The 25,335-nt window shown below is 37.2% G+C and overlaps 1 protein-coding gene across 3 annotated transcripts in view; it reads right to left on the bottom strand.

The window, feature by feature from the left end:
* Positions 1 to 25,335, bottom strand: part of LOC131030393 (GPI ethanolamine phosphate transferase 1) — a 246,115-nt gene that overhangs the window by 47,055 nt on the left and 173,725 nt on the right. For all 3 annotated transcript variants that reach the window (XM_057961198.2, XM_057961200.2, XM_057961197.2), the window contains exons 13-14: positions 993 to 1,095; positions 661 to 859 (exon numbers count right to left, since the gene is read on the bottom strand). In XM_057961198.2, the coding sequence (XP_057817181.2) occupies positions 661 to 859; positions 993 to 1,095 (302 nt within the window). The remainder of the gene's footprint in view (positions 1 to 660; positions 860 to 992; positions 1,096 to 25,335) is intronic.

Here is a 25,335-nt window from a genome sequence, read left to right as displayed (position 1 = left end):
TTTTAAAGTATGGAAATCCATTTAATCAAAAGTGCAACATGCAGAGTTACTGTAACTTGACCGAAAGAAATTAAGAATATGTGCTTAACTGGCATTCACAATCCATTAAACAATATGTGGCTTGATCAAATGATTTTTATTGACATTTTCCCAAATAATAATAATTATCTTTGATGAAATAAGAAGTGAGATGTGAGAAATACGAATTACAGCATTTAAGGGGAAGTTTGAGGAGTGCTCAATTAAAATCCTCCAAGTCTCCAGAAATTTTGCAACCGCTTTAAAGTGTTCAAGAAAACAAATGAGGTGACTTACAGATTAATACTACTTGTGCCTTGATGCAATTATTGTCTATGTGTGATAATAATTTTGGAGAAATAGAGGTATGCAGAAAGTTAATGAAAAAAGCTACATTCTAAACTGGCTGATCCGAAATATGAGGGTTTCAATCTAATCTTATTAGAAGAACAAGCTTTATTGCAAGAAATACTGAAATACTTCACTTTGATTATAATAGCTGTGCCACAAAAATTATAGAAAATTTTGTTGGTTGACTTTGAATCTTCTTTGTCTAAAATTCGCGAGTTCAAAAGTTCTATAATAAACTTATATCTAAATTGAAAAGCTTCAACATACAAATAGTAGAGTAATGTCACTTACAAAACAAAGAGCTATCCTGACATCTGACAGTTTCAGGAATCTATTGTTCCGTTGCCTGCTATCTTCTTTATTAAAAGTATTCTGGTCAGCCAGGCCTACACCTTGTGTTTCTGAAAATGGTAAATATAAGATTGCACATTCAACCAATATCCAAGAAACAAGTACCGTTGCAAGAGCACTGTAGAAGAGAGCTTCATATCTGCAGCATGAGAACTTAAAATGAATCAATAAATTCTTTTAGAACTCTAACACTAGCCATCATAATTTAAAAATAAAAGAAAATACAAAATTACATCTACAAACATAAGGCTGAGATATCATTAAAAATTTACCCTATGGAGAGGAGTAGAAAAGCAGGACCAAAACCAAGAAAGATTGAAGAAAGACGATCCAGTAATCTGTGAGATGAAAAAAGGGGCAAGACCATCGAGAAACCTGTCCAAGGAATACATTTAAGATATAGATCAGAAATGTTATCACCTGTCTTTGTGTGCCCTCCAATCAGGACCAGTAGCATATACAGTAATGGTCATACAGGGTGTTTATCATTTTCCATTTTTCTCGTATAATAACCAAGATGTTAGTTTCATGCGATACAGTCTCAAATTTAGGGTTACGAAAAAAGTACGTAATCAAGGGTGTATGACCAATGGATATGCATTAGTTCCTCTACAGTAACAACCAGGTTGAAAACAAAACCTTATCAACTGTATCCTGAAGATGCATAAGATAAATTAAGTTATCTATCTCTCTTCTTTTTCAGAATCCTGAATAATCATTGATGAAAATACAAAATGGTGTCAGAATGCTTTGTTGTGGCCTTGTTTAATCGAGAGTTGGAATGCTAAGTGGATAACTTCAGAGTCCAAGTAAAGTAATCTTAGAGGAACGGAAAGGTTGTACTATGCTTTAATTTTCGGCTATCTTTGTTCAAGAAAGAGGACACTCTGCAATACTCATTAGAGTGAGGTTTCAAAAAGTCGAGATATAAGAATTGTAGCCTAAGAAACAACACTAAAAATATTTTGGCATAAATGATAATTAATGATGAAGTAAATAGCATTATGTTTAGAATAGAAATTTAGTTATGTAATACATGTCTGAATATTAATTTTTTGGTACAATTTTTTTTTGTCTTATTTTAGTTCTCACATACAGCATAGCTCATTTTTAATATTCCTAATATGAATATGTGAGCTTATGTGTAGATTCCTCCTCATGAGCATTGTGACACTTTGCACACGCATAGGATGATAGATAGCATCCTTAAACTTGGGAGTTACATTTACAACTCCTCTCTCACCTCTATTTGTTAGAGGTGCTTCTCTCATTCTTCTTATGAAGCATTTCTATGCTAAGCTCTCTCTCTCTCTCTCTCTCTCTCTCTCTCTCTCTCTCTCTCTCTCACACACACACACACACACATTGTATATTCTTAGACTTTATGCCATCTTCATATTATTGGGGGTTTTCCCTTTGCTTTTCCTCCCTTACAAATTCTTGTGTTTCCTTCTTGGAATTGGTGCGCTTGCTCTTGGTTATCTTGGCTTCTCAACTTTAATGGTAATATCATACTTCAAACAATTGCTCATTGTTTAGTTCTTATTGGTATTTCATGTAATTTTACTTTCAAAGAAAAATGAACATTAATGATATAAGAATGAGGCATTGCACAACATATGTGGGCCCCTTGTAATGTCCCCTTTAAGTGCTTAGCCAATTTCCAAGTCTTCTGGAAGCTAATTGGTTAGTTAGGGAGAGCTACCATGTTCTTGGAGAAGCATTTGATCAATCTTGCAAAGCAATTGTTCTTGGGTTTGATTTCGATTGGTTAGATGGAGCCCTTTGATGCTCTTAGAATCGTTTCCCGACCTTTTGGGTGCACTCAAACCTTCTTGTAGGAGAAAGCAATTTTTAGAAAGTCGCCTAGTTGCCTTTGATCATCGTCCCTAGTCTTCAATATCACTTGGGTATGATCTAAATTGTAAAATTATATCATTTGGGTGCTAGTGCTTTCCACAACTTGGATATATTAAGTTTTTTAATTAATATTTCACTTAAGTTTTCTAATTTTGGAAATATTAAAAGAGACAACTAAGTGTAATAGCTCATTTTCAAGGTGTTGAAAATTTATTTCTAATGACACCTTGGAAAAGGGACTTTATTCATGCGAAAACATGATTATTCCTCAAAAGGTGACAAGTCCTCCATAAAGCTAATTATTTATTTTATAATAGGAGTTCTAGAGCAAATTAGGAAAAAAAAATTATTGCTTCAAAAAGTTTAAAAAAAAGGAGGTTGAGGGCTTCATTGTTTGGGTTGTTGATGAATTTGATTTTGTTTTTTCATTTTGGGGAGAACTTGTATTCTTCTCAAGAAACCTTGAGGATGTAACTCTCTTGAGTTTACTGGTTTTGGTGGTGAAAGATCCTCTCTAGCTGGTTTATGGTGGTTTCACTTTAGAAATTACATTGGAGCTCCAATGGAGTTTATTGTTTTCTGCAAAGATTTTGAGGTTTGTTGATGTATGTTGAAGTTTTGGTTTGATTAGTGTGTTGAAATTTTGTAGCGTTTAAACTTTAAAGTGATGAATTACCTTGTTAAAATGGTCGTACCATTTCATGGAGGGTGCACCAATGCTAGAGTATGGCATGCGTGTGAGTTTTTATTTCAGTTTGCAGCTTGTTCTAGACTGATTCTTGGCTGTATGGAGGCCCTTGGTTGCAAATATTCATTATGAGATGATTTAATGTTAGTCAAATTCTATTGGAAGGGGTTTGGGACTTGTGGTGCTAGGGTTTGATGGTGTTTCAGACCTCTTCCTTGCTGTTTAAGATTTCAGACTTGCGTATGATAGAGATATCATGATGAACAGTGATTTTTAGTGAGTTTCAGAGGTCCTACATAAACTACACTGTTTGAGCAGTGCTGGGTATGATTCATTGTGTTATTTAAGTGATTTCTACATGATATTCAATGTTATTTCAGACTCATATTGACTGTTATTTTATATCAGACCTGTGTCTAAATGTTTTTACAGTGATTTTCAGCATTAATTAAGTCATTTCATTGCTTCTTCATCATCTACAACAGTTGTCCTTCACTTGTATGATTTTTTTTTTTATTTCATATGATTCACAATGATATTACTTCATAAAATGTATTGCAGCAGTATTTCAGTCTAAAAATTAGAAATAAATCTTATATTGCAAGTCTTATTCATCATTGTAATCACTTACTCTTGGTTGCAACAGTTTATGTTTGTAATATCCAGATGGTTGTACGGTTGGTTGCTTTCATGCATGCTTTTCTTATATTGTAATATTGGACACTTTACCTCCAATGCATATAGCATTTCATATACTTTCCAAGCCTGGTATTATCGGCCATTTTGGTTTAAATCAAGATTTAACTCACATTGGTATCTTGCATGTTCATTTTGTTTATCATGCACTTTGCTAAAGAAGCATAAAAGTCATCGTCTTAGCTGCCTAGTGCATGCTTGTGTTGCACACTACGCACTCTATTGAATAAGCATGGTATGTGGTCGTCATGGATGCTTGGTGTGTTGTACTCATTTGCATGGCATTCATTACAATAGCATATTGGGTAGAAGAATGATCTTAAGCATTGTATTCTTTCACCTTGCACATCTCGGGATTTGGGTGAATCGGCACATGTATTGGAGACTACCTGTTGCTTGGTTTTGAGTTGAGATTATTTGGATAAAAGTAGGGGTGGTCATTACACCCCTTTATTTATTATATCAAACTATTTACAAAATAGTTACAATGAAATGTTTTGTTACTTATTATGTTTATATAAACATAAACAAGTATCATATTTAATCGTATACTTAATGTAAAAAGAAAAAAATGACCATCCTTGGAAAAGAAGGAAATTTTGTTTATAACATAGAGCCTCTAATGAGCACATGAAGAGGGGGGGGTGGAAATCTTTTCCTTTTTCAGCTTAATAATGACAATAACATCAATTGCACAAATAACAAGAAGGATACACGATTTACGTGGATTCCCTTATGAGAGAAACCTATTGGTGTTTCCAATTGATTGCCTGAAGTTCAGATCAATGGTCAATGAACGAGATTTCAGCTAAGAGGATTAAAGATCTCCTACTCTTCAGGCTCTGTAGAACCTAGGGGGTAGCCCTTTGCAATATTTAATGAAATTATGCAAATATTGCAACAATACAGATGACTCTCAATGAAATTTAACCAAATTTGCCTGTACTTAACCTTGAATTGGCTATATCCTTGGTTATTTAACACTACTTAGCACAATTGAGAGTGAATTCTAAATTTGAGCCTACTGCTACGAATAGAAAAGGAAAATGGATTTAACCAAGGATGAAAAAATCGTCAATAAATCGTCTAAATCACAATTTATTGGGAGTCAAAAGTCAACACGATTTAATCTGCAAAAAAATAGCCGTTGATGTTTTAAGAGGAAAAATCGTGAGCAAAATGGCAAAAATCGCGTTTTAAAAAGCAATTTCGTTTTTTAAGGAAACCCTAAAAAGGGTGTTGTTGTGCGTATTGCACACCCATCCTCGTCCTGGACAGGGACCCCCTTAGATGCAGTCTACCCAGTTAAGAGGAGAGGATCAACCTTTCAAAGGCTGAATAGGATGTTGAGTAATTCCCTATGAAGCCCGATAGGAATGGTCGGGAGATGACCAAGGGTGAAGTTCGGCCTTTGTGACCATTTTGCAAACCTAGACTAAAACCTAAACTCGGCACTTTCTCACATTCTGCGAGAAATTGAAGCTAGAACAAGTTTGTTCATAAACCCCGAATTCCATCACGATACTCTCATCAAGCAAAAATCGCCAGTCCAAGCTGAACGGCCTCTAATGCCAAAAAGCTCCCACATCGGCCTTTGTACCCAAAATGACAAAGTCATAATAGCCTCTCAAAATCGGCCTAAAAGGTTGAAATATGAGAAAGTTCCCAAAACCGGCTAGTGAGCTGAAAATGTCAAAGGGGGCATTTTAACTAAAAATCACGTTATTCCCCATATTGGCCGAAAACCAAAAATCGCGCCATTTCATCTGCAAGTGCCGAGTTTCTTCTAAGGGCGAGCAGGGAAATTGAAATCACACATTTTTGTCTAGTTTCCTGAGTTTCTTCCAAGGTTCATGAAAAGAGCTGTTAGGCTGAAAATATCAAAACATCAAGTTTGCATATTTTTACCTTGAGGAGCTGAAAAATAACAAAAGCTCCCAAATCAGCTTGATAAGCCGAAATGAACAATGAACAACAAAACTCACCAAGTTTGCAAAATCCTTCATTGGCCCGAAAATCATCAGAGGTGAGAAATCATTCAAAGAGAAAAATTAAACTTTCAAAACCCTTCATTGGCCGAAGATCACAGGAAAAAGAACATATTTGCCCGAAAGAGAACATCGCGCCTTTAAGCCTTCTAAGCCGAAATAAGCCGAAGAGGGTGAAAGAATTAACAAGTTTGCCGAATCCCCTCTAGCAGGCCGAAATCGAAAAATGGCTCTATGAGCCGAAATTGTGCAAAACCTCTCATTTGGCCGAAAAACCAAAAGCATTTGCAAAGCTCGCAAAAACGCTAAACAAGCCGAAAATGATTAAAAGATTCATGTCGCGCAATATCATTGAAAGGCCAAAAAACTTAAAACTCACAAATCAGCCCCAAAGGCCGAAATGCAAGGAGAAGAAGGAAAGTCGGCCTCTTAGGCCGAAATAATAGTTTGCAAAAAGGCTCCCTTGGCTGAAAAATCATCAAGTTCACAAAAGTCCTTGATGAGCCAAAATAAAGAAGGAAGGCTAAATCACGCGAATATCTTAGAAGCCCGAAAACAATAAAGGCAATGACATTTGCAAAATCGGCTCTTAGGCCGAAATTAATAAAAGAGGTGAAACTTAGAAAGAAGGGGACAAAGGCCGAAAATCTCCAGATTCGCACCATCATCTTAATAGGCCGAAAGTCATCAAGCCAAAGCTCGCAATGTAATCCAAAATGCCAGAAAACTTCAGAAGTTCAAATCATGCCATGAAGCCAAAGTTGGAGAACATCTAAAACTCGCCAAATAATCGAAATTCATGCAGAGGGCATTTTAACTTTAAAATTAAAATCGCGCAATTCGGACCTAGAAGCCGAAAATTAACACAAACTTGGCCCTTGACCAAAGTTGCACATTTGGACCTTAAAAGTCGAAAAGGAGAAGAGGAAAGTTAAACGCGCAATACAGGTTTTTAAGCCGAAAATGTCAAAACAACAAAATCGCGTATTTTCTTCCACTTGGTCGAATTTTATCACAAAGACATTTTGCACTTAAATGTAATCACGCGAATAGAGCCTTTTAAGCCAAAAACACAACATCTCGCAACTTGCCTAAAGGTCCTGAAATCCGAAAGAGGAGGCGAAAACATTTAAAAGATACATCTCACAAAGACCTTCTCAAGCCTAACCTCGCCAAAGAAATTTAATGTTTGTCAAATTAATTTAGTTAATTTTTCAAATCGATTGATTAAAGATGAAATTGATTGTTCGCAGGAAAATGACATCGGGAGGAGCTAAAGTGACGACTTAACGCAAGATCAAAGCCAGGCGCTGGAAGCTGGAGAAGAAGATGCAAGAGCGCAAGATTGCAAGACCAAGCATTGGGAAGTGCGTCACCTGAACCACAAAGTTAAAATCCACCAACGCGATTGAAGACAAAGAACGCAGAATGCTGCCAAATTATGCATTCTCAAAAGGATACACAGCTGGATTTAATTCCAGAAATTCAGTTTTAAAAAAAACTGAAATTGTTTAAATGTAAAGCTGCCTATGGGTCCCACTCAAGATATTTTGAAACAAAGTGGAACACAGGTCAGTTGTGGTCAGTTATGTTCAACTACTGGATAGACCCAAATTGAAGCCTAATAGTGGTAGGTAGTTGAGATAGTGGTTGGATAGATAACTGAAAATTGAGTGGGCATGGGTAGAAGCTGCCAGCTTCTAGAAGGCAGATTGCAACCCTTGGATGCAGTCAATCCTGGCCACCGGTTCGACATGTAAAATCTATAAAAAGCAGGATGCCTCTCATTGTAAAGGGTTAGATTTTTGTAGTTAGATTTTTTGAGTTAGATAGTTAGACTCTAATTAGGCTGTTAGATTTCAGTTTTCAAATTAGGAGTAGAGTAGAACTGTTGCAGAAATTGTTGTAATAGGCAGCTGAAATCAATATATAGACATTGATTTGGTGTTTATCATCTTGTTTGCATGGTTTCTTTCAACATTTTAAATAGATCTTTCTGTTTTGGGTGTGCAGGTATTTGATGGATTCAGGCTCATACCATTGAGGATATATTGATTGTGTATCCTTTTGTATGGTTAACCTGAGCCTTTCAATCGTGCTTAGTACAATTGCAGGTGCCTGTCTGAGCTAGGCCAGAATTGGATGCTTAGCCATGCTCCTGCAGTCTGAAAATCTTCCAAGTCCCCTTGAAGATTGCACCGTTCTTGCAAGGTTGTGAGCTATTCTAGCCAAGCAGGGATTGGTTATGTTGAATCTGTCTACCCGCATACCAGTCTTGTTAGTTTTAGGTCTCCTATCCCTTCCCCTTTTCTTTTTTTATTTCACAGGTCGAGAATCGCAGCAGACCAGCTTGTTGCAAAACGTAAGTCCCCTTGTGCTCCCAGCAAAACACATCGATCACTGAGTTATCCCACAGTCAAGAACTGACAATCGAAACCTTGAGGTCGTCCCCATTGATCAACTAAAATAGCATTAGGGCTTCCTTATACAAGAGAGGATAGGATACTCGGCGAGATCATTCTATTCTGCATTGGCTGGATGAAGTTGTAGCAATGCGACTTTAGACACGTCAACAGGTGTGATATTCTACATTTTTCTAAACGCACGGGAGAAAACACACTCAGTACGCACGCGGTGGGATTTTTAGGCTTCGACTCTTCTACAACATCTGTTTCAAATCGACGGAATTTGTGGATTCGACAGGATTTGTGGCTTCGACAAGATTTGCAACATCTATTTCAAAGGGATTTTGAACAGGTGCTAAATTCTTTCAAATCATATCTACTCAACCTTATCATTAGCTATCGATTTTAAAAGTATGTTCTACAACCTCTGTTTATATCGATTTGCTTGATTGAAGTTTGGACTTTGGATTGGTATAAAATTTCAAAGCATCTTTGCTCCATTTAAATCTTACAAATGATGCCAAAGCCACGCACTATGTCCCAAAGTAAAGGCTAGGCCTCCTTTTGACTTCAATTTCTGTTAGTGCTTCTATAGTATAAACTATAAACAGAACATAATTCAACTTTATTGGCGATTTACTAAAGTTTAATAATCACGATTTATCAAATATGTGTAAACTTTAGTAAATATTTAGTAAACTTTAGTAATCGTTTGAACATTGCATAATGAAACTTATAGTAATCTCTAATGTTATTGCATAATATCTTTACTGATGAAATACAACATTTTCTCATTGTGATCTGTTAGTTGATTCAAGACCAGCATTACCTCTTCCTAGTGGAATCTAACTACTTTGCAAATGTTAAGATGTGCTTTGACTCAAGCTTAGGAACTAGTAAATAGGTAATAGATTTCAAAATGTTAGAAGTTCACTAACCAAGCTTTGTCTAACTCAAACAATAAAAGTTACTAACAATTCTAGTATTCGGAAGTGGAAATTGTTTCAGAATTTATTGATCCATGTTTGGTCTCCTACCTTACTCTCATTTCATAAAATCAGCTAAGTGTATTTATTGATCCATATATTTAACAACAATCAGCAAAGTAGTGCTTCTGGTTGTGAGCGCAATTGGAGTGTCTTTGAGGCCGTTCACATAAAAAAGCGCAATAGTTTGAGTCAAAAGCGCTTGAATGACCTTGTATGTGTGGTACAACCTTCGATTGTATGAAAAGAGGGTACAAGGGCAGAGTTCACATGAAACACTTGACCAAGATGAGATTGATCCATATTCAGCGGATTGGATTGCTGAACCTAATGATATTGTTGCTGATGTTGATGTGGAACCATTTTTCACTGACGATCACTTAGCTAAGTTGGAGAGGGAGGCAGCTGAATGGGTGGAAGAAGTGGCAGAACGTGAGGAGGCAGAAGATGAGTTTGCTGATCCAGTAGAGGCAGTTCCCTCACCTGTTGAGGATATTGCAGCAACAGCACCATCTACTTCAGCACCCACTTAGCAGCAATAGAGTTTTTTGAGCCTTAGTCGTAGACAAAATCTATGATTTCTAATTTTCATCGATACAAAAGCTTGAACTTAATATGTATTTAGAGATTGTATTTGTTTTGTGGTCTAGACTCTACGATATGTATTTAACTCAAACTATGATTTATATATGATGGAAACCAATAATATGTTATTCTGTTTGATAAATTTAAGGTATATGTGTGTTTTTTTAATAATATTTTAAGAAATTATATATTTTCAAATGTTCAATAAATTTGTCGATTTATTGCCAATTTTTTCCCCATTTTTTGCCGAGTCCCAATTTTTTTAAAATTTTGGGCCAAAAGATTTATTGTCGGGTAAGAGTTTTCCATATTTGGATTTAACAATAATTGAAATGGTATCTGACACTCATTCAAACTGCTAAAGATCGATGCCTAATCCAAGATAACAAGGTCAGAATGCAACATATCTGAGTATTTCTACAAAATTTACAGGATTCAACTGCTGGACCTTGAACATTTATGCATGACACAAAAGTAAGACTGTAAATCACCCCAAATTCTACTTATTGATCACCATTATACCTCCCAATCCACTAGAATACATTCACAAAATTTAATCCTTTCCTTGAAAAGAGCCAGTATACAAATTCCACATCCATAACAAAATTGCAAAGACAAATTATCCTATCCTTAATAGAAACAATTCATACGGAAAAGGAGAACACAAATAGGAGACAATTTGAAGCAAAATGCTAACATTCTATTACTCAGACTAGGACTCTCTAAACTACCCGCCCAAGTACAAAAATTCAGAATTTCAGAACCCCTTGCAAATGACCTTGAATTCCCTTTTATAAGAATCAAGGGAGCAAAACAAGCTTTGGGTCATTTGCTTATGTGTCAACATTTGATTAGATTACATAAGAATATTGCATGGTACCTTTACATTTTCATATATGACAAAAATTATTTGCAATCGTAAGAAGGGAAATGCAAATATAACCGTTCTTCGAAATTGCTGCTAAGTTGGCTTGTTGGCGTAGTGTGCTGATGAGTTGTATTTGTTAGATGCTTTCTTGGAGACAAGAGTTGTTGCTAATGATGTGATCAAGATTTATTTCATCTAAGGTCTTAGCTTTACCTCGCACAATACCTTCATATTGCCCCTTCATCCTTTAGCCACAAACCTTTAAATTTTGGGGTCTTGATGAATTCATCATTTGACAAAAATTTTGATGAGGCAATTGTGTGTTCATCATCAATTTGGTCAAAAGGAACTAGCGCTTCCACATTTACTCTATCTTGTGGCTCCTTGTCTTGAGAAAATTCCCTCAAAAGAGACCTTAGTGGCTAGTCTACCTCTTGACCAACAGCTAAATCATGCAAGGTTTGAGCAGCCTCATCAGTATCATGGGTTTGATCTGTAATCTCATAAGCTACAATAGGTGCAACTGGCCCTTGCTGCATTGCTGGCTCATCTCGGAGCACAATCTCCTTCCTTTTGGCCATTAGTTCCTCCGACCTTGAGGGAACATATTCTAACATCTCACCTTCCTGTGCAGACACAAGCAGAGGCTCTCGTTCCACTTCTTGAGGTTCATTCTCTGCTACTTTTCAACAACTGGTGTTTTCACCACAAGTTTTTCTATCACCATGGGCCTTTTGCCCTTTGAAATAACATTTCCTGTATAAACGCTTTCAAAAAATTAGATCATCAATTCAATCCTTTTAACTTCATTCCTTTCTTTTAGATAGAAACCTGCAAAGTTTGGGTCCTATTTCTTCCTTTCAGTTTCAATATTAGACAAAATGGGCCACTTTTTCCTTCTTTGTACCACTTCTCTAGAATCGTAGCAATTTCTAATTACATCTTCTACATAACAAAACTCATGAAAATACTTTCCCCTGTTTAGCTGCTTGTCTTTCAACCAATTTGCATGACCTTCAGGATCATAATTTATCATTTGTCCAAGTTTCAAAGAGTATCTGCTATTCATATATAGTTTTGGACTTGTTCCAAAGTGTCAAAACCAATGGCAAAGTCGTAATACCTTGCAAACTTTGGAAGAAAAGATCCCTTCTTTTGCTTCTACATGAGCACCCTCTCCCTCCACATGAATTACCACATAAACTCCAAAAATGCTAATCTGGGAGATAAAAAACAGGTAGTTGGTGTGGTGCCTGTGGCTAGCCAAAAAACCTGATCTGAGTGTAATATGAAAAGAAGAACCAATCACCATGGTTGGATTCCCTAGCCTTGTCCATCCTCTCTACCTTTCGTCTGAGAAATTGCATCATTTTTGTTGGCAGTCTATCCAAAATATTGTTAAGATTTGTCATTGATGTCTTGATTATAGATTGCAACAAAACAAAGATCCTCATTGTGGCTTTACACCATAAGTTAGATAGCAAACAAGTCAGCGATGAAGGAGCATTGATAATGGATAGAAGACGAAGAGACATTGTGAGCAATATGCAGCAAATGATTAGTTCTTTAAGACAAAAGCCCAATCCTTTAAGGCATGATCATATAACAAAGAAAAAGTTAATTATTATTAGTTTAAATGAAGAAAGCCACGTTTCGTACACAAATGTGATTCATGAAGAGTTTGTTAAGACTTTTAATTATTAGTTTAATTAAAGAAAGTCACAATTCATTAAGATATCAATTCATAAATGAATGGGTGTAACTTTTGCAAAGATACGATTAAGACTTCTTAAAAGGATGTGGACTAGTCAATGCCACAACCCACTAATAGACTACATCAACGATTGATAACAAATGTTAGTTAAGGATCTTAATTTGCCATGGGTTCTTAAAGAATGTGTCTCCTTGGTCAAAAGACATTCTTTCATTGAGGAAATATATATAAGGAAATGCAAACAACAGATCGAAAAAATAAGGTTGAAATTATAATATAAAAGATTGTCAATATTATGATCAGGTCTTTTAATCTGATATGTATATATCAGAATTATAGGAAGGAGGTTTTCAATGAAGAACAAGTATTGAGTTCACAGCAGAATTAAAGACAATATGTGATATCCCCAATAAATTGTTTTTGATTTGGCAATAAGATTTACAAAGAAAACACAGTAACCCATTAAGGTTAGAGAAATAATCCAAAATAACTGGAAGGAACCCTTAAACCTTTTGTTCACCGAGAACCCAATCTGGGAGGGTGAGAAAATATGGTGTTCCAGGGATCGTTAGCACCATAAACCAACTGAAAAGCTGAATACAATAATGGGCGGCGAGCCAGCCCCTTCCGCTTATCCAACAAGTAAACTAGAAACTTGGCAGTAAACCAACCAAGAGAACAACTGACCAAGACACAAATCACTCAACCGCAATGTTTCAGCGGGAGGACTGAATCACACAAAAGCTCAACTCCACCGCTTATTCAGCAGAAGGACCATTACAATCATAAAATCACTCAACCACTTACTCAGTGGGAGGACTGAACTTCATAACTGAATTACAGAACAAGAAGGCAGCTAAGCCAGCCTCTTCCACTTATGCAGTGGGCAAGCAACCTCCAAAAATGGTTAGTAGTACTACTACTTAACCTTACAATTTAGAAAGAGAAGATTAGAGATGATATCCAATGCAGATTACAACAAGAAACAACTAACAAATTAACTCAAATCATGTTACTGCTGCTGTACCAAAAATCTGAAGTCAAACAAGCATAACTAGTCTCAACCGACAACACCAAAATGATCATAACTCACTCAAATGAAGTTGGAAACACACCAAATCAAATGAGAATGAAAGATATAACCTGGACGATGAAACATGAACACAAAACCTGTAGTCCAGTTGCCTCAAAATAGAAGCACGCATCCCAATGCACCCTAGAATGGTACGACCCAGCTAAAAGGTATGATTTGCAACTAAAAATCCAATTCTTGAAATCAGCAGCTATAAAATTGCAGACTATATCGCCTCCATGCCACATTTTGATAGAGCCAATACCCAGAATGAAGGAATCACTTGGTCAAGAGGTATGAGCAAAATATGGTTTCAGCAACTCCGCGACCAGCAGCAAGAAAACACTCCAAAATCCACACAAAACACTCCACACTCAGCAAAACGCTCTCTAACAGCACTGGAAATAAAAGAACACAGCTAGATACTATCTTCCAAGTACGAAACTGAGACTTAGCTAGGAAGCCACACTTCAAAGCTTAGATTTTCAATCGCCAAATCGGCAACATAACAATGCAATTTCATAAGATATCCAAATGGGAGGCCAAGCACCTGTATTTATAGTTTTTTTCCTCTGAAATTCAAATGTAAATGCTCCCAAATTAACCTCACCATTTTGCATTTCATTTCACTCTCACATGGCATCCAAATGACATTTCATTTCATTTCCCAAGGTGGACGCCCAAGTTGCATTTTAACCAATAATTCAACAAGTTCGAACTTCCCTAAGTCTTCAATAATAACTTAATGCATTCTTCAAATTTCAACGCCTAACTTAGGAAAATATAACATTGATATTGGATAAAAATATGTCTTTTCCTAAGTCGCCCAATATATCATTAATCAGTAATAAAATAATTAAATATTCAACCTTAGGATAAGGAAATAATATTTAATTAAATCACTTATGACTCCAATACTGATTATCAACAAAATCCAGGATGAAGCTGAGCAATGAAGACCACTGAACTGCTACAAGATCGAGACCCTATCCAAACTGCTAAAAATAGAATTGCTCAATACTGCCATTTACTAAAAATAGTAAGTCATGAAATACTCCTTCAAAAAACATGATCTTCGCACCTAGAGAAAGAGCTTGGAAAGCTCAGTAAGACAACATCATCCAAACAGCCAAACCCTAACTTACTAAAAATAGTAAGTTCTCACTTCACCAAAGAATCAAATGCATGTTATACCACCCTGGAGCTCATGAAAAACCCAGAAGGAAACCATAGACAAAATTGAATAATTCCCTCTTGGTAAACCCTAAAAAGCTTGTGTAGAACTCCACAAAAGTTGGAAACCCTAATTCTCCTTTCCAAATAGCCTATGGGTCTCCGGAATAGACCAATGGACCACTGAACTAATCACTGCGGAGAAGGGGACATTACACAATATTAATGCAAACAATTGAAGAAATAGTGTGATTATGTTTATGACAGTTTAGTAGCAACATTTATAATCATATTTTCTCAGATTGAGTTATTGGAATATCAGGTTGATGTGGAAGCCATAATTCCTGTAAATATTATTTTGAATGAGGGGTTGGTGCCTCTAACTTGAATGAGGGGTTGGTGCCTCTAACTTAAATGAGAGGATGGCGCCACTAACTTGAATGAGGGGTTGGTGCCTCTACAAGTTGTAAAAATATTATTTATATAAAACAATCCATTTAAAGCTTACATACACACTGTGTACTTGTGTTGCTTTGGATTTAAGTTATTAATAAATTTTGAATTTTAGAAAGAGTAACCCCCCCTTCTCAATATAAATGTAGTCCTAACAAATATAACCACACCATGTGGTTATCCTAACAAAGAAACATTCATGAAAGGTCAAAAAATCAGCAATATCACATTGACTATCCCACAGATAACACCATCTTTGCATTGGCAATTCTTTCCCATCCTCATCAAAGAACTTCAACTTCAGTTTGCTATCCCACTCATATTTGTGTTGGTACAAAATTAGATGGCATATCAAAGCATAATACTTGAAAGTAATTGTCCAACCATCTTCTCTAACCTTGATCAAACCCTAATGCATCTCCTCTTCAATATAGGTTGCATAATCATATTCCTTGTTCAAATATTTATGTCGGTTCCTCATTGCCATCAACATCATTCCAATTGGTATGGCGTTCTCTGGATCCTTTCCCAAAACTTGACATAGGGCATAATATGTTTTGACAAAATAGTTCTCAAACCTTGAAACTAGGAATGGCTCTTTCTCTAAGTCAAATATAGGTACCTTCCTATTGTCCCAGCCCTTTTTTCTCAAAAGTGGCAACTCATCTGCCCTAAGAATTTTCCTCTTCTCTCATAGTCAGCTTGAAATTTGTCCAAGTCCATTTCAATTAGGGCTTGTCCACTTAAGCCAAAGCATTCCATATTTGCCATTCTGTTTATGTCAACAAGAAATCCACCATCATGATTTCTAATAGTTTTGGTAGCATAATCATACTTTGCAGCCAAAACCCTAATAAAGTCTGGCTCTATGAAGACATTTGGCACACTTAGCTTTGCTATGTCAAGGGACCATGGGTTTGACAATGGGACAGGTTCACTCCTCTTCTAAAAGTAGGACAAGAGGGCCTAACTTGAAACAGGAATTTGGGCATTTCCACAATGTCCACATGTATTTTCAAATGGTCCCTTTGTTAGGATTCCCACAGATACTGAGAGGGGGGGGTGAATCAGTATCTAACCGGTTATAAGATTTTCTTAACTTAAAACATGTAGAGCATATCAATACTGTATACCAGTAAACAAGAAATAATGCAATAAACAGAGATAACAGTAACCACATGAAAAACACACCATAACACAGTAGTTTAACGAGGAAACCCAGTGTGGGAAAAACCTCGGTGGGATTTGTGACCCACAATATTCACTTACTGGCCAATAAGAGAATATTACTACTACAATAGGGGCCTACACATGCAGGAAGGCCAAGTGCCTAGAGCTCACTACTCAATTACAAAATGGGAAGTCTCACTGACTTACAGAATGGATTATATAAATCCAATGTCTTGTACTGCTTCAAAATAGCATCTACTATGCCAGATCCAATACCAGTTTATAGCTCTACTTCATACATAAACCCTTAACCTATAATTCGCATAATAGGTCTACCTTATTTCGCCTATATCTTTTCTTCCATCTATTACTATCTCTTACAAAATGTTCTACAATGATCTCTTATATATATGAGTCACTTTACAACTTGCCAAATCGGCTTACAATGATTTTAAAATAATTAACAAAATATATTATAAACAAAATTCCTGTCGGCTTCTGTGCCGGTATGCTTCCTTTTACTGTCAGTGGTCTCTGTGTCGGTGTAGAGTCTGTCCATTATAGTATCGAACTTTTTCTCAACTCTCTCCACAGCCCCATTAGCAACATTCTGATCTGATGTTCTCTCTGCCATTGAATCCACTGAATCTGTTGAATCAACTTCCTTATCTCTGTTTCTCAAAACCTCTGAAAGGGTTTCTTCTATTGGCACTGGAGGTATCTGATACTGTTGCCTTCTCTGTTCCCAGTTGTAGTATCTAATATCTCTGTCACTGATGGAACCCTTCTGTCACACAAGCTAGCAGGATGTGTGGCTCTAATACCACTGTAATATCCCCCTTAATTTTTCCCATATTTTTTTCCACAATTACATTCAACACAACACTTGTTATGGTTAGGAAATGAAAACCAAATGTTGTTGAAAGTAACCCTCCACTTTCTGATCACTGAGAGCCCAATCTAGGAGGGTGAGAGCATACAGTGTCGAGGGGATCGTTAGATGCCAATAACTGCAAATGATTACAATCTTCGGGCGGCAAGCCAACCCCTTCCGCTTATATAGCAGGACAATGAAAACAATGCAATCATTGGCAATAAACCAGCCAACGACAAGCTAAAGAACTGAAGAATGCAATCACTCAACCGCTTGTTCAGCGAGAGGACTAGAAATGAAATTCAAATCAACTCTACCGCTTATGCAATGGGAGGACAGTAATACAATATCCAAAATAGGCGGCAAAGCCAGCCTCTTCCACTTATGCACTGGGACTTAAAGCAATAATCCAATAAGATGGTTGTTAATACTACTAACCAGCTTACAATGCATGATATGGATTACAAACTAAGAGAAATCACTATTCCAAGATAGGCGGCATGGCCAGCCTCTTCCACTTATGCAGTGGGACAAGAAAGAACAATAGGAACTGTTGTTAGTACTACTACCAACATTACAATATGGATCATAGAAGTAAGAATTGAGAACCAACAGCTGCAAATGATAACCAAGTTCCTTCTTTCCACACACCAAAATCAACTCCCAACACCAAAACCTCAAGGCACACCAAGAAAGCTCTTCACACAACCAACTTCAAATTCTAAAATTAACAATAACACACTGAAAATACGCAGACCAGCAAGCTACGGACACACCAAAATACTCACAACTTCCCCAAATCAACTCCGAATTGCACCAAATCAAAAGCAAATGAGAGATATAACATAGACAACACAAATAGAACCTCAAACCTGCATTGCGAACTCCAAAAACAATCAGAACACAACCCGAGGCAGCCAAGGAAAGGGGATGGCTCTGCTGGGAAGTTCGACTTGCTACATAAAATCTAAATCAGCTTTTCAAGATCCGCAAAATGGTGAACTTTATCGCCCAAGGCATAGGAAGAGATGGAGCCGATACCCAAAACCACACGTCAAGCACACAGGGAGCCACGAGCAAAAAACACCTTCAGCACACATCGCAACCAGCAACAAGAACACTCAAGAAAACACACCAAAACATTTGAAACTGACACAAAAATTCTACAACATTGTTCTTCAATCCACTCCTCTGAATGAAAAGCAGTCTCTGGCTCGACTAGTTGTTGTATTGCAAGCAAGAAATCAAGCTATGGCTAGGAGGTAAACGTTCCCCGAAGCTTTCACTCTGCATTTCAGCAGCATTTCATTATAAAAAATTCTTGGATACCCCCAAATGAAGGCCAAGACACATATTTATAACTTCCTCCTCAAGTGGAACTTCTTTTCCCTCCAATATGGGATTAAACAACCACATTCCAATTTCCTTAATTTGCAATTCATTTCATTTCTCCAAAATCACCCATTACTTCGTGGCAAATACACTTTATAAAAAAATACATTGATAAAGTGTATTATGGCGTTTAAAGAATAAAGTGAATTATATCATAAAATTGTCTTATTTTTCCTCCTAAGGTGTCCATCTTGCCTTAACAATAATTCACTTATAAAATATTTTCCTCAACCAAAAATCGCCCACATATAATTAAGGAAATGACTTAGATATCAATATAACTTAAGAAATCCCTTTCAAATAAATCATCCAACCTTTGCCTTAAGTTATAATTTAATTTAAAACACCAATTTTTCATCGATACTAAACCTACCAAAACAAGCTTCAAGGATATGGGGAAACAAGCTAAGAGAATTGCCCTGCCAAAAATAGTCACTGAACTGAGGTGAAGAACCCTTGCCAAGAATAGCACCAAAAAATGCTAGAAGACCAACTGCTCAAACTGACCTGCTGGAAATAGCCATCTGAACAGGCTTGCTGGAATCCTGCTAAAAATAGAACTGCTAAAAATAGTACTTACTAAAAATAGCATACTTCTAAAAATAGTAAGTGTTTCCAAAGCGATTTTAACCACATTCTGAATAGTCGTTGCACTTACTAAAAATAGTAAGTCCGGAAAAAGTCACCCGATGCAGATGCATGTCGAACCATCCTGAAGCTCTCTGAAACCCCAGAAGGAATCCAGAATCCAAACTGTCAAACTCCCACATATACCCCCTGAAAACACCAAAGAATCCTCCTAGAAAATAGGAAACCCTAATTTATGCTCCCGACTAGCCTACGGGCCTCCGAAATAGGCTAACGGCCAACTGAACTAATCACTGCAGAGAAGGGGACATTACAATTCTCTCAGGGTCTCATCAGTAGGGGCACAAGAAAGGTTCATTTACAAGCTGTTGGTGAAGAAAAATCAGAGATCAGCAAAGTTGGAGAACAAGTTTGGGAAGGATAATTGCAGATCTAGGCCAATCAGCACCATATATCAGCATTTCTTGGGTTACTACAACTAGCCTCACCCCATTTGAGTTTATGCAACCAAAACCTAGTTGGGCATGTCTTTTAGATCCTATTGGAACTGATCAGACCAAATACCAAAACTGATAATACAGATCAGACCCTAGACAGCGTTCTAGGGTGAGATAAGAACTTCATCAGGACATATTGTCTGTTCCAGATCTGTATCAGACTTATGTATACGGTTATAGGGTATGTAACCAGCAACTTTACTCAATAAAAGTCCCTCAAATTTGATATTTATTGCATTTGTTATTTGTGCTTTTCAATATCAGCAATTTATCTTTATCCGCATTCATTTTACCTTGCAAAAACCAAGCATAAAATCAAAAACACAAAACAAGACAATTTCAAAAAAATTAGAAAATTCCATCAGCAGATTGGGGTGGAACATTACATTGTTCAAGATAGAATCTGAATTTAATGATCCGTGTTAAAAGAAAAGAATTCCATTTTACATTTTGCCTGTGAAAAATAAATGGATGCTTTTATTCATACATAGCCATTTACCGAAGCTGAAGGAATCCACAAATTCATTTTAAATCTTGGACACATGTTACCTTCTCCGCTAAACCACATCCTAACAACATATGTCCTTCAATGTACAACATGACAGAAAATCCTTGACTTTTCAGTTAGAGAATAATATTGGTAGAAATTAATGCTATGAAATTTGATGCAGATATGAGGATGTCTAAATTGATACCAAGAAATTCAGTACAGATACAAAGATATCTTAAAATAAAAATCAACAAGAATTGTGCACACACGTCAACATACTATTCATCAAAATATGTACAGGGCAATGTTCAAGTGAAGTTATTTGATGCAGACAAGAAATATATCAAAGCCAATGTTTCATGAAGAAATCTATCCGATAGCACAAAATAACCACTGTTTTTTTAAATAATCCATTATGTCGGTACTCAAGTCATTTTTGTGCACCTCTAAAATATCAAAATCATGTTCATCTAATTATATCAGCCTGCTTTCACTAATGTCATGAAATATGCACAATTAAGCTGTACCCTTAAGATTTGTCAACAAGATACTTATAGATTAGTTTTTAAAGATACTGTTTGTGCAGTAAGCTACAGTGCCAACAAGACTAGATATGCATTCATATACAAATAAAAGATTATATGTTTTTGTAACAATCATACTTAATGATCCACAATTAGAACTACAAAAACCCATGTGTAACAAAGGAATGGTGGTTACAAACCATTTGTAATATATTGGGTGTTGTCACACACACACACACCCAACCCTAGTTTTCACTCAGAGCAGCAAATCTGGTCAAAAGAAACAAATAAGTTCATTTATATTATTTCCCTGAATCTTGGGTAACAACCATGAAGACATACTGTTACAAAACATATGCATCTGCCTATCCTCTCTACACTGTATAAGATACATTCATTGATTTACAGTCAGACTAACTGGTGCAGGAGCACCTAGTTGGTTGTGTTTCTATTTGACCGCCATGAGATATTTCAAATTCCATGACATATTTAGATGGAATAAGGTCTTGAAAGACCATTCTTTATGTAATAAGGTCCATGATACCATTTTGTCATGTTTGAGTTTAATTTGTAGCTATGTTGTCTCAATGTTGTCAAGAAATTATCAAAATTGTCAATATTGGGTAAGTAGGTACATAGGTGCCAAGTGAAGGGTTTCATCCTGTGGGAGGGTCTATTGGACCTCCTTAGTCCTATTTGTAATGGTCTAGAGTAATGGTGATCTTAGTTCTGGTTTATAACTAGTTTTGATCAAAAATGTCATTATTGACAAAAAACCGTCAATGCATTATTGTTGCAAAAAGTGTATTAAAGGTGGTTTAATGGTAGTTAAATTTCAAAAGTCAGTTATGAACGTTGGAGGGAAGGTAAAATCTATATATACCTCTATTTCATCGACCAAAGGGTTGGTTGGATGATGTAATGAAGCACAATCAATAAATTTTGGAGTTTTACCCTGCATTTTCACAGTTTTTAGACTTAACCGTCTATTCTTTTGCATTTTTCATTAAGGAAAAGTGTTCATTTTCTTTGGAAACCTATTGAAAATGTTACAGGGATGAGTCCTCTGTAATGGCCTTTTGGTTTCATTCATTTTCACTTTGTTTTGAGCAAGTTATTAAAGTTTTGGTGAAAACAGTCACAAACCCTTGCTAGGGTAACCAGTGACATAAAATAATGAAATTTTTGGTCACCCATCATCAAAAACCCATGCCATTGGATGGGATGACCCTTGTAAATATATATTTTTGCTTTCCTTTTGATGCAGGGTTCCATGTACAAGTTGGCACATGCTAAGAGTGACACAAAATCTGATTTTTGTGTCTCAGACTGAAAATGACAGCAAGCTGGTGGTGTGTGGGTTGATATAAGTGCAAAATTGGGCTCCCAGAGGTTGGTTGAAGGCTTGGAGAGGTGTAAGGGGTTAGTGCAGACCCTAATCAAGTGTTTGTGACCCTTGATTGGTCAAAATACTCACCATTTTTATGACTTTCCTAAAACTGGGTATGTTGCTGTCCCAATGAACTAGTGGACTGAGATTTTGAGAATACGATGCAATTGATAGGTTTGGTGAGTGGATGGCACTTGGGGAAGGTGTGTGGGAGTCCTTAGTGACCTTTGAAGGTGTTAGTAAGCCCTAGAAAGAGGAAATGGCTCAGATTATTATGACTGTCCTAATTGCTTGTGATTGTCACAATGAGACAGTGTTGCTACAATAGCTTTTCTTTATGACCTTTGGGGTGGATGGGAAGGTGAATAATAGTGGTTTGTCCATGAAGAGGAGTCTCCATAGAGTTGTATTTAAGTCCCTTAAAATGGTGCATATCTATTTGGCATTGTGAGTTGTGCTTATGGACTAGTTGCAGCCCTAGTTGAAGATAGGCTTGTGTGAGTAGGTGTTTTTGAAGGTTTGGTGTGGTCTAGTTGTGGGAGAGTTCCAAACTGATCTTGAGCAAGTTAAATGAACCTATTCTAATGTATTCCAACGGTTCTACAAGGGTTGGGAGGCATGAATTCACTTTTGGGGTGTTGAAGCCATATGAGCACCTAGTAACCTTGTGAGGCTGTAATCACCTATTTGAATAGGAGAGTTGGGTGAAAGATCTTCCCTAGGTTGTGTGTGTTGGATGCTCTGCATCAAAGTGGTATCAAAGCAAATGGAGTAGATTCCTTGAAGGTGGAAGTTGAAGGTTGAGAGAAGAGTGAAGACAAGATGCCTCCAAAGAGTGCCATTGCAAGAGAGGTTACTGAACTCAAAGAGAAGCATGCTCAGGAGTTGAGAGAATTGGAAGAAAGGATGGCTGCTAGAATAGAAGCCTAGAAAGCCAACCAAAGGAGGGATGAGGTCACTGGAGATGTGAGTGACCAAGACGAAGAAGGAGAAGCCCAGGGGGAGCAAGAGGAGCAAGTGGACCCTGAAGAGGAGATGATGGCTAGGGTTTTGAAGGCAGTCAAGAGTAAAAGTCATAAGACTAAGGTAGACTTACCCATGTATAGAGGGAAATTAGATGGAGAAGAGCTCTTAGATTGGATAGGGGCTATGGATAATCATTTTGATTGTGAGGATGTACAAGAGGACCAAAAGGTGATGATAGCAAAGTCAAAGTTGAAGGGACATGCATTGCTTTGGTGGGGATTTGTGCAAACTGAGAGGAGAAAGAGAGGGAAGACCAAGATAACTTCTTGGGACAGAATGGTGGCAAAATTGAAAGGGCAATTTCTTCCTAGTGATTACAATGTTCAGTTGTTCAAGAGGCTTCAAAACCTTTAAGCAAAAGGAACTAGATGTGCAAGCCTACACTGAAGAGTTCTACAAACTAAGTATAAGGACAAAGCATGAAGAAGATAAAGAGTAGATGGTGGCAAGGTATCTCAATGGCCTGAGATACAACATCCAAGACGAGTTGAGTCTTGTTACCCCAAGGACGGTGGAGGAATGCTATAAGTTAGCAATCAAGGCTGAGGACAAGTTGAAGAGGAAGCAAGACAAGTCCATGAGAGGAAGAGGCAGCAATCAGAGGGGTAGAGGATCCCTCACTACTTGCAAACAGTCCCATGAAGACCAAGAAGATGGAGGCAAAGGCAAGGACCAAGTTGTTGATCAAAGAGGTGGATTCAAGGGATCTAGGGGCAGATTTGGAGGAGGTAACAGCTCCCACAAATTCACAGGGAGATGTTACAATTGCAACCAAGTTAGACACCCGGACTTCAAATGTCCAGATAAGCAAGCATCAAGTTCCCATGGTGGGGAAAGAAGCAACCAGTTGGTACAGGAAGATGAAGAGAGTGTGACTTCACCTATTGTGAATGTTACATCAGAAGTTGAAGAAAGCTTGATGGTTAAGAGAACACTACTCAAGGTCTCGGTTGCCAAGGAACTCCCACAAAGGAAGAGATTATTCAGAATTAATTGCAAGGTGCAAGGTAAAGTGTGTAAGGTAGTAGTAGACTCAGGCTCTACTAATAATCTTGTTGCATTAGAGATGGTAGAAAAATTGAATTTGAAACGAATCCCTCACTCTAACCCATACAAAGTTTCATGGCTCAATAAGGGGCAGCAGGTGTTGGTGAGTGAACAATCTTGGTTAGAGTTCAACATTGGTGCATACAAGGACAAGGTTTTATGTGACATCATCCCTATGGATGTATGCCACTTACTTCTTGGAAGGCCATGGCAATATGGCAAACGTGCTAAGTATGATGGGTGGGCCAACACATATCACATTGAACATGAAGGAATCTCTTTTACTCTACTTCCATTGAAAGAGGTTGCAGAAGATCAGAAAAGGGCAGCAAAGGTAATCATGCTAGGTAGGAAGGAGTTTGTGAAGGTGATTGAGAAGGAATCAAACCAAGTTGTAGCCATCTCAAGGCATGAGCATACTAGGACAGCAGGGTTGGATGATGGAGTGTTCATTGGAGTGGTGTTTTGTCCATTTGTGGAAGATAAAATCAGGAAACCAACAGAGGTTGCAGGTACGGAGGGTCTAATCCACAGTGGGAAGACTGAAGATGACATGGAAAGAGTGCAAGTGCAACTGCCAATTGACACCTCTAGGTGTGAACCAAAGATGCCAATGGTTTCTAACCCCATTATATCTGATATGTGTTTGTATGTTGGCTTATATCCTTTTGTTGTAGGTGTTCAAGGAGTCCCATGGCAGCATGGAGCAGGGTGACACTCATGGGACATGAGATTTCCCTTAACGGGGGTGCATGGTGCAGGAGCACCTAAATGGTCATGTGTTTCTATTTGGCCACCATAAGATAGTTCAAGTTCCATGAAATATTTAGATGGAATAAGGTCTTGAAAGACCATTCTTTATATAATAAGGTCCATCATACCATTTTGTCATGTTTGAGTTTAATTTGTAGTTATGTTGTCCCAATGTTATCAAGAAATTGTCAAAATTGTCAATATTGGGTAAGTAGGTACATAGGTGTCAAGTGAAGGGTTTCATCATGTGGGATGGTCTATTTGACCTCCTTAATCCTATTTGTAATGGTCTAGAGTCATGGTGATCTTAGTTCTGGTCTATAAATAGTTTGGATCAAAGTTGTCATTATTGACAAAAAGCTGTCAATGCATTATT

The sequence above is a fragment of the Cryptomeria japonica genome, chromosome 7 (genome assembly GCF_030272615.1).
Source record: "Cryptomeria japonica chromosome 7, Sugi_1.0, whole genome shotgun sequence".
NCBI classification, from domain to species: domain Eukaryota; kingdom Viridiplantae; phylum Streptophyta; class Pinopsida; order Cupressales; family Cupressaceae; genus Cryptomeria; species Cryptomeria japonica.
The sequence above is the reverse complement of the archived record's forward strand: the minus strand, read 5'-3'. Positions and strand labels throughout refer to the sequence as shown.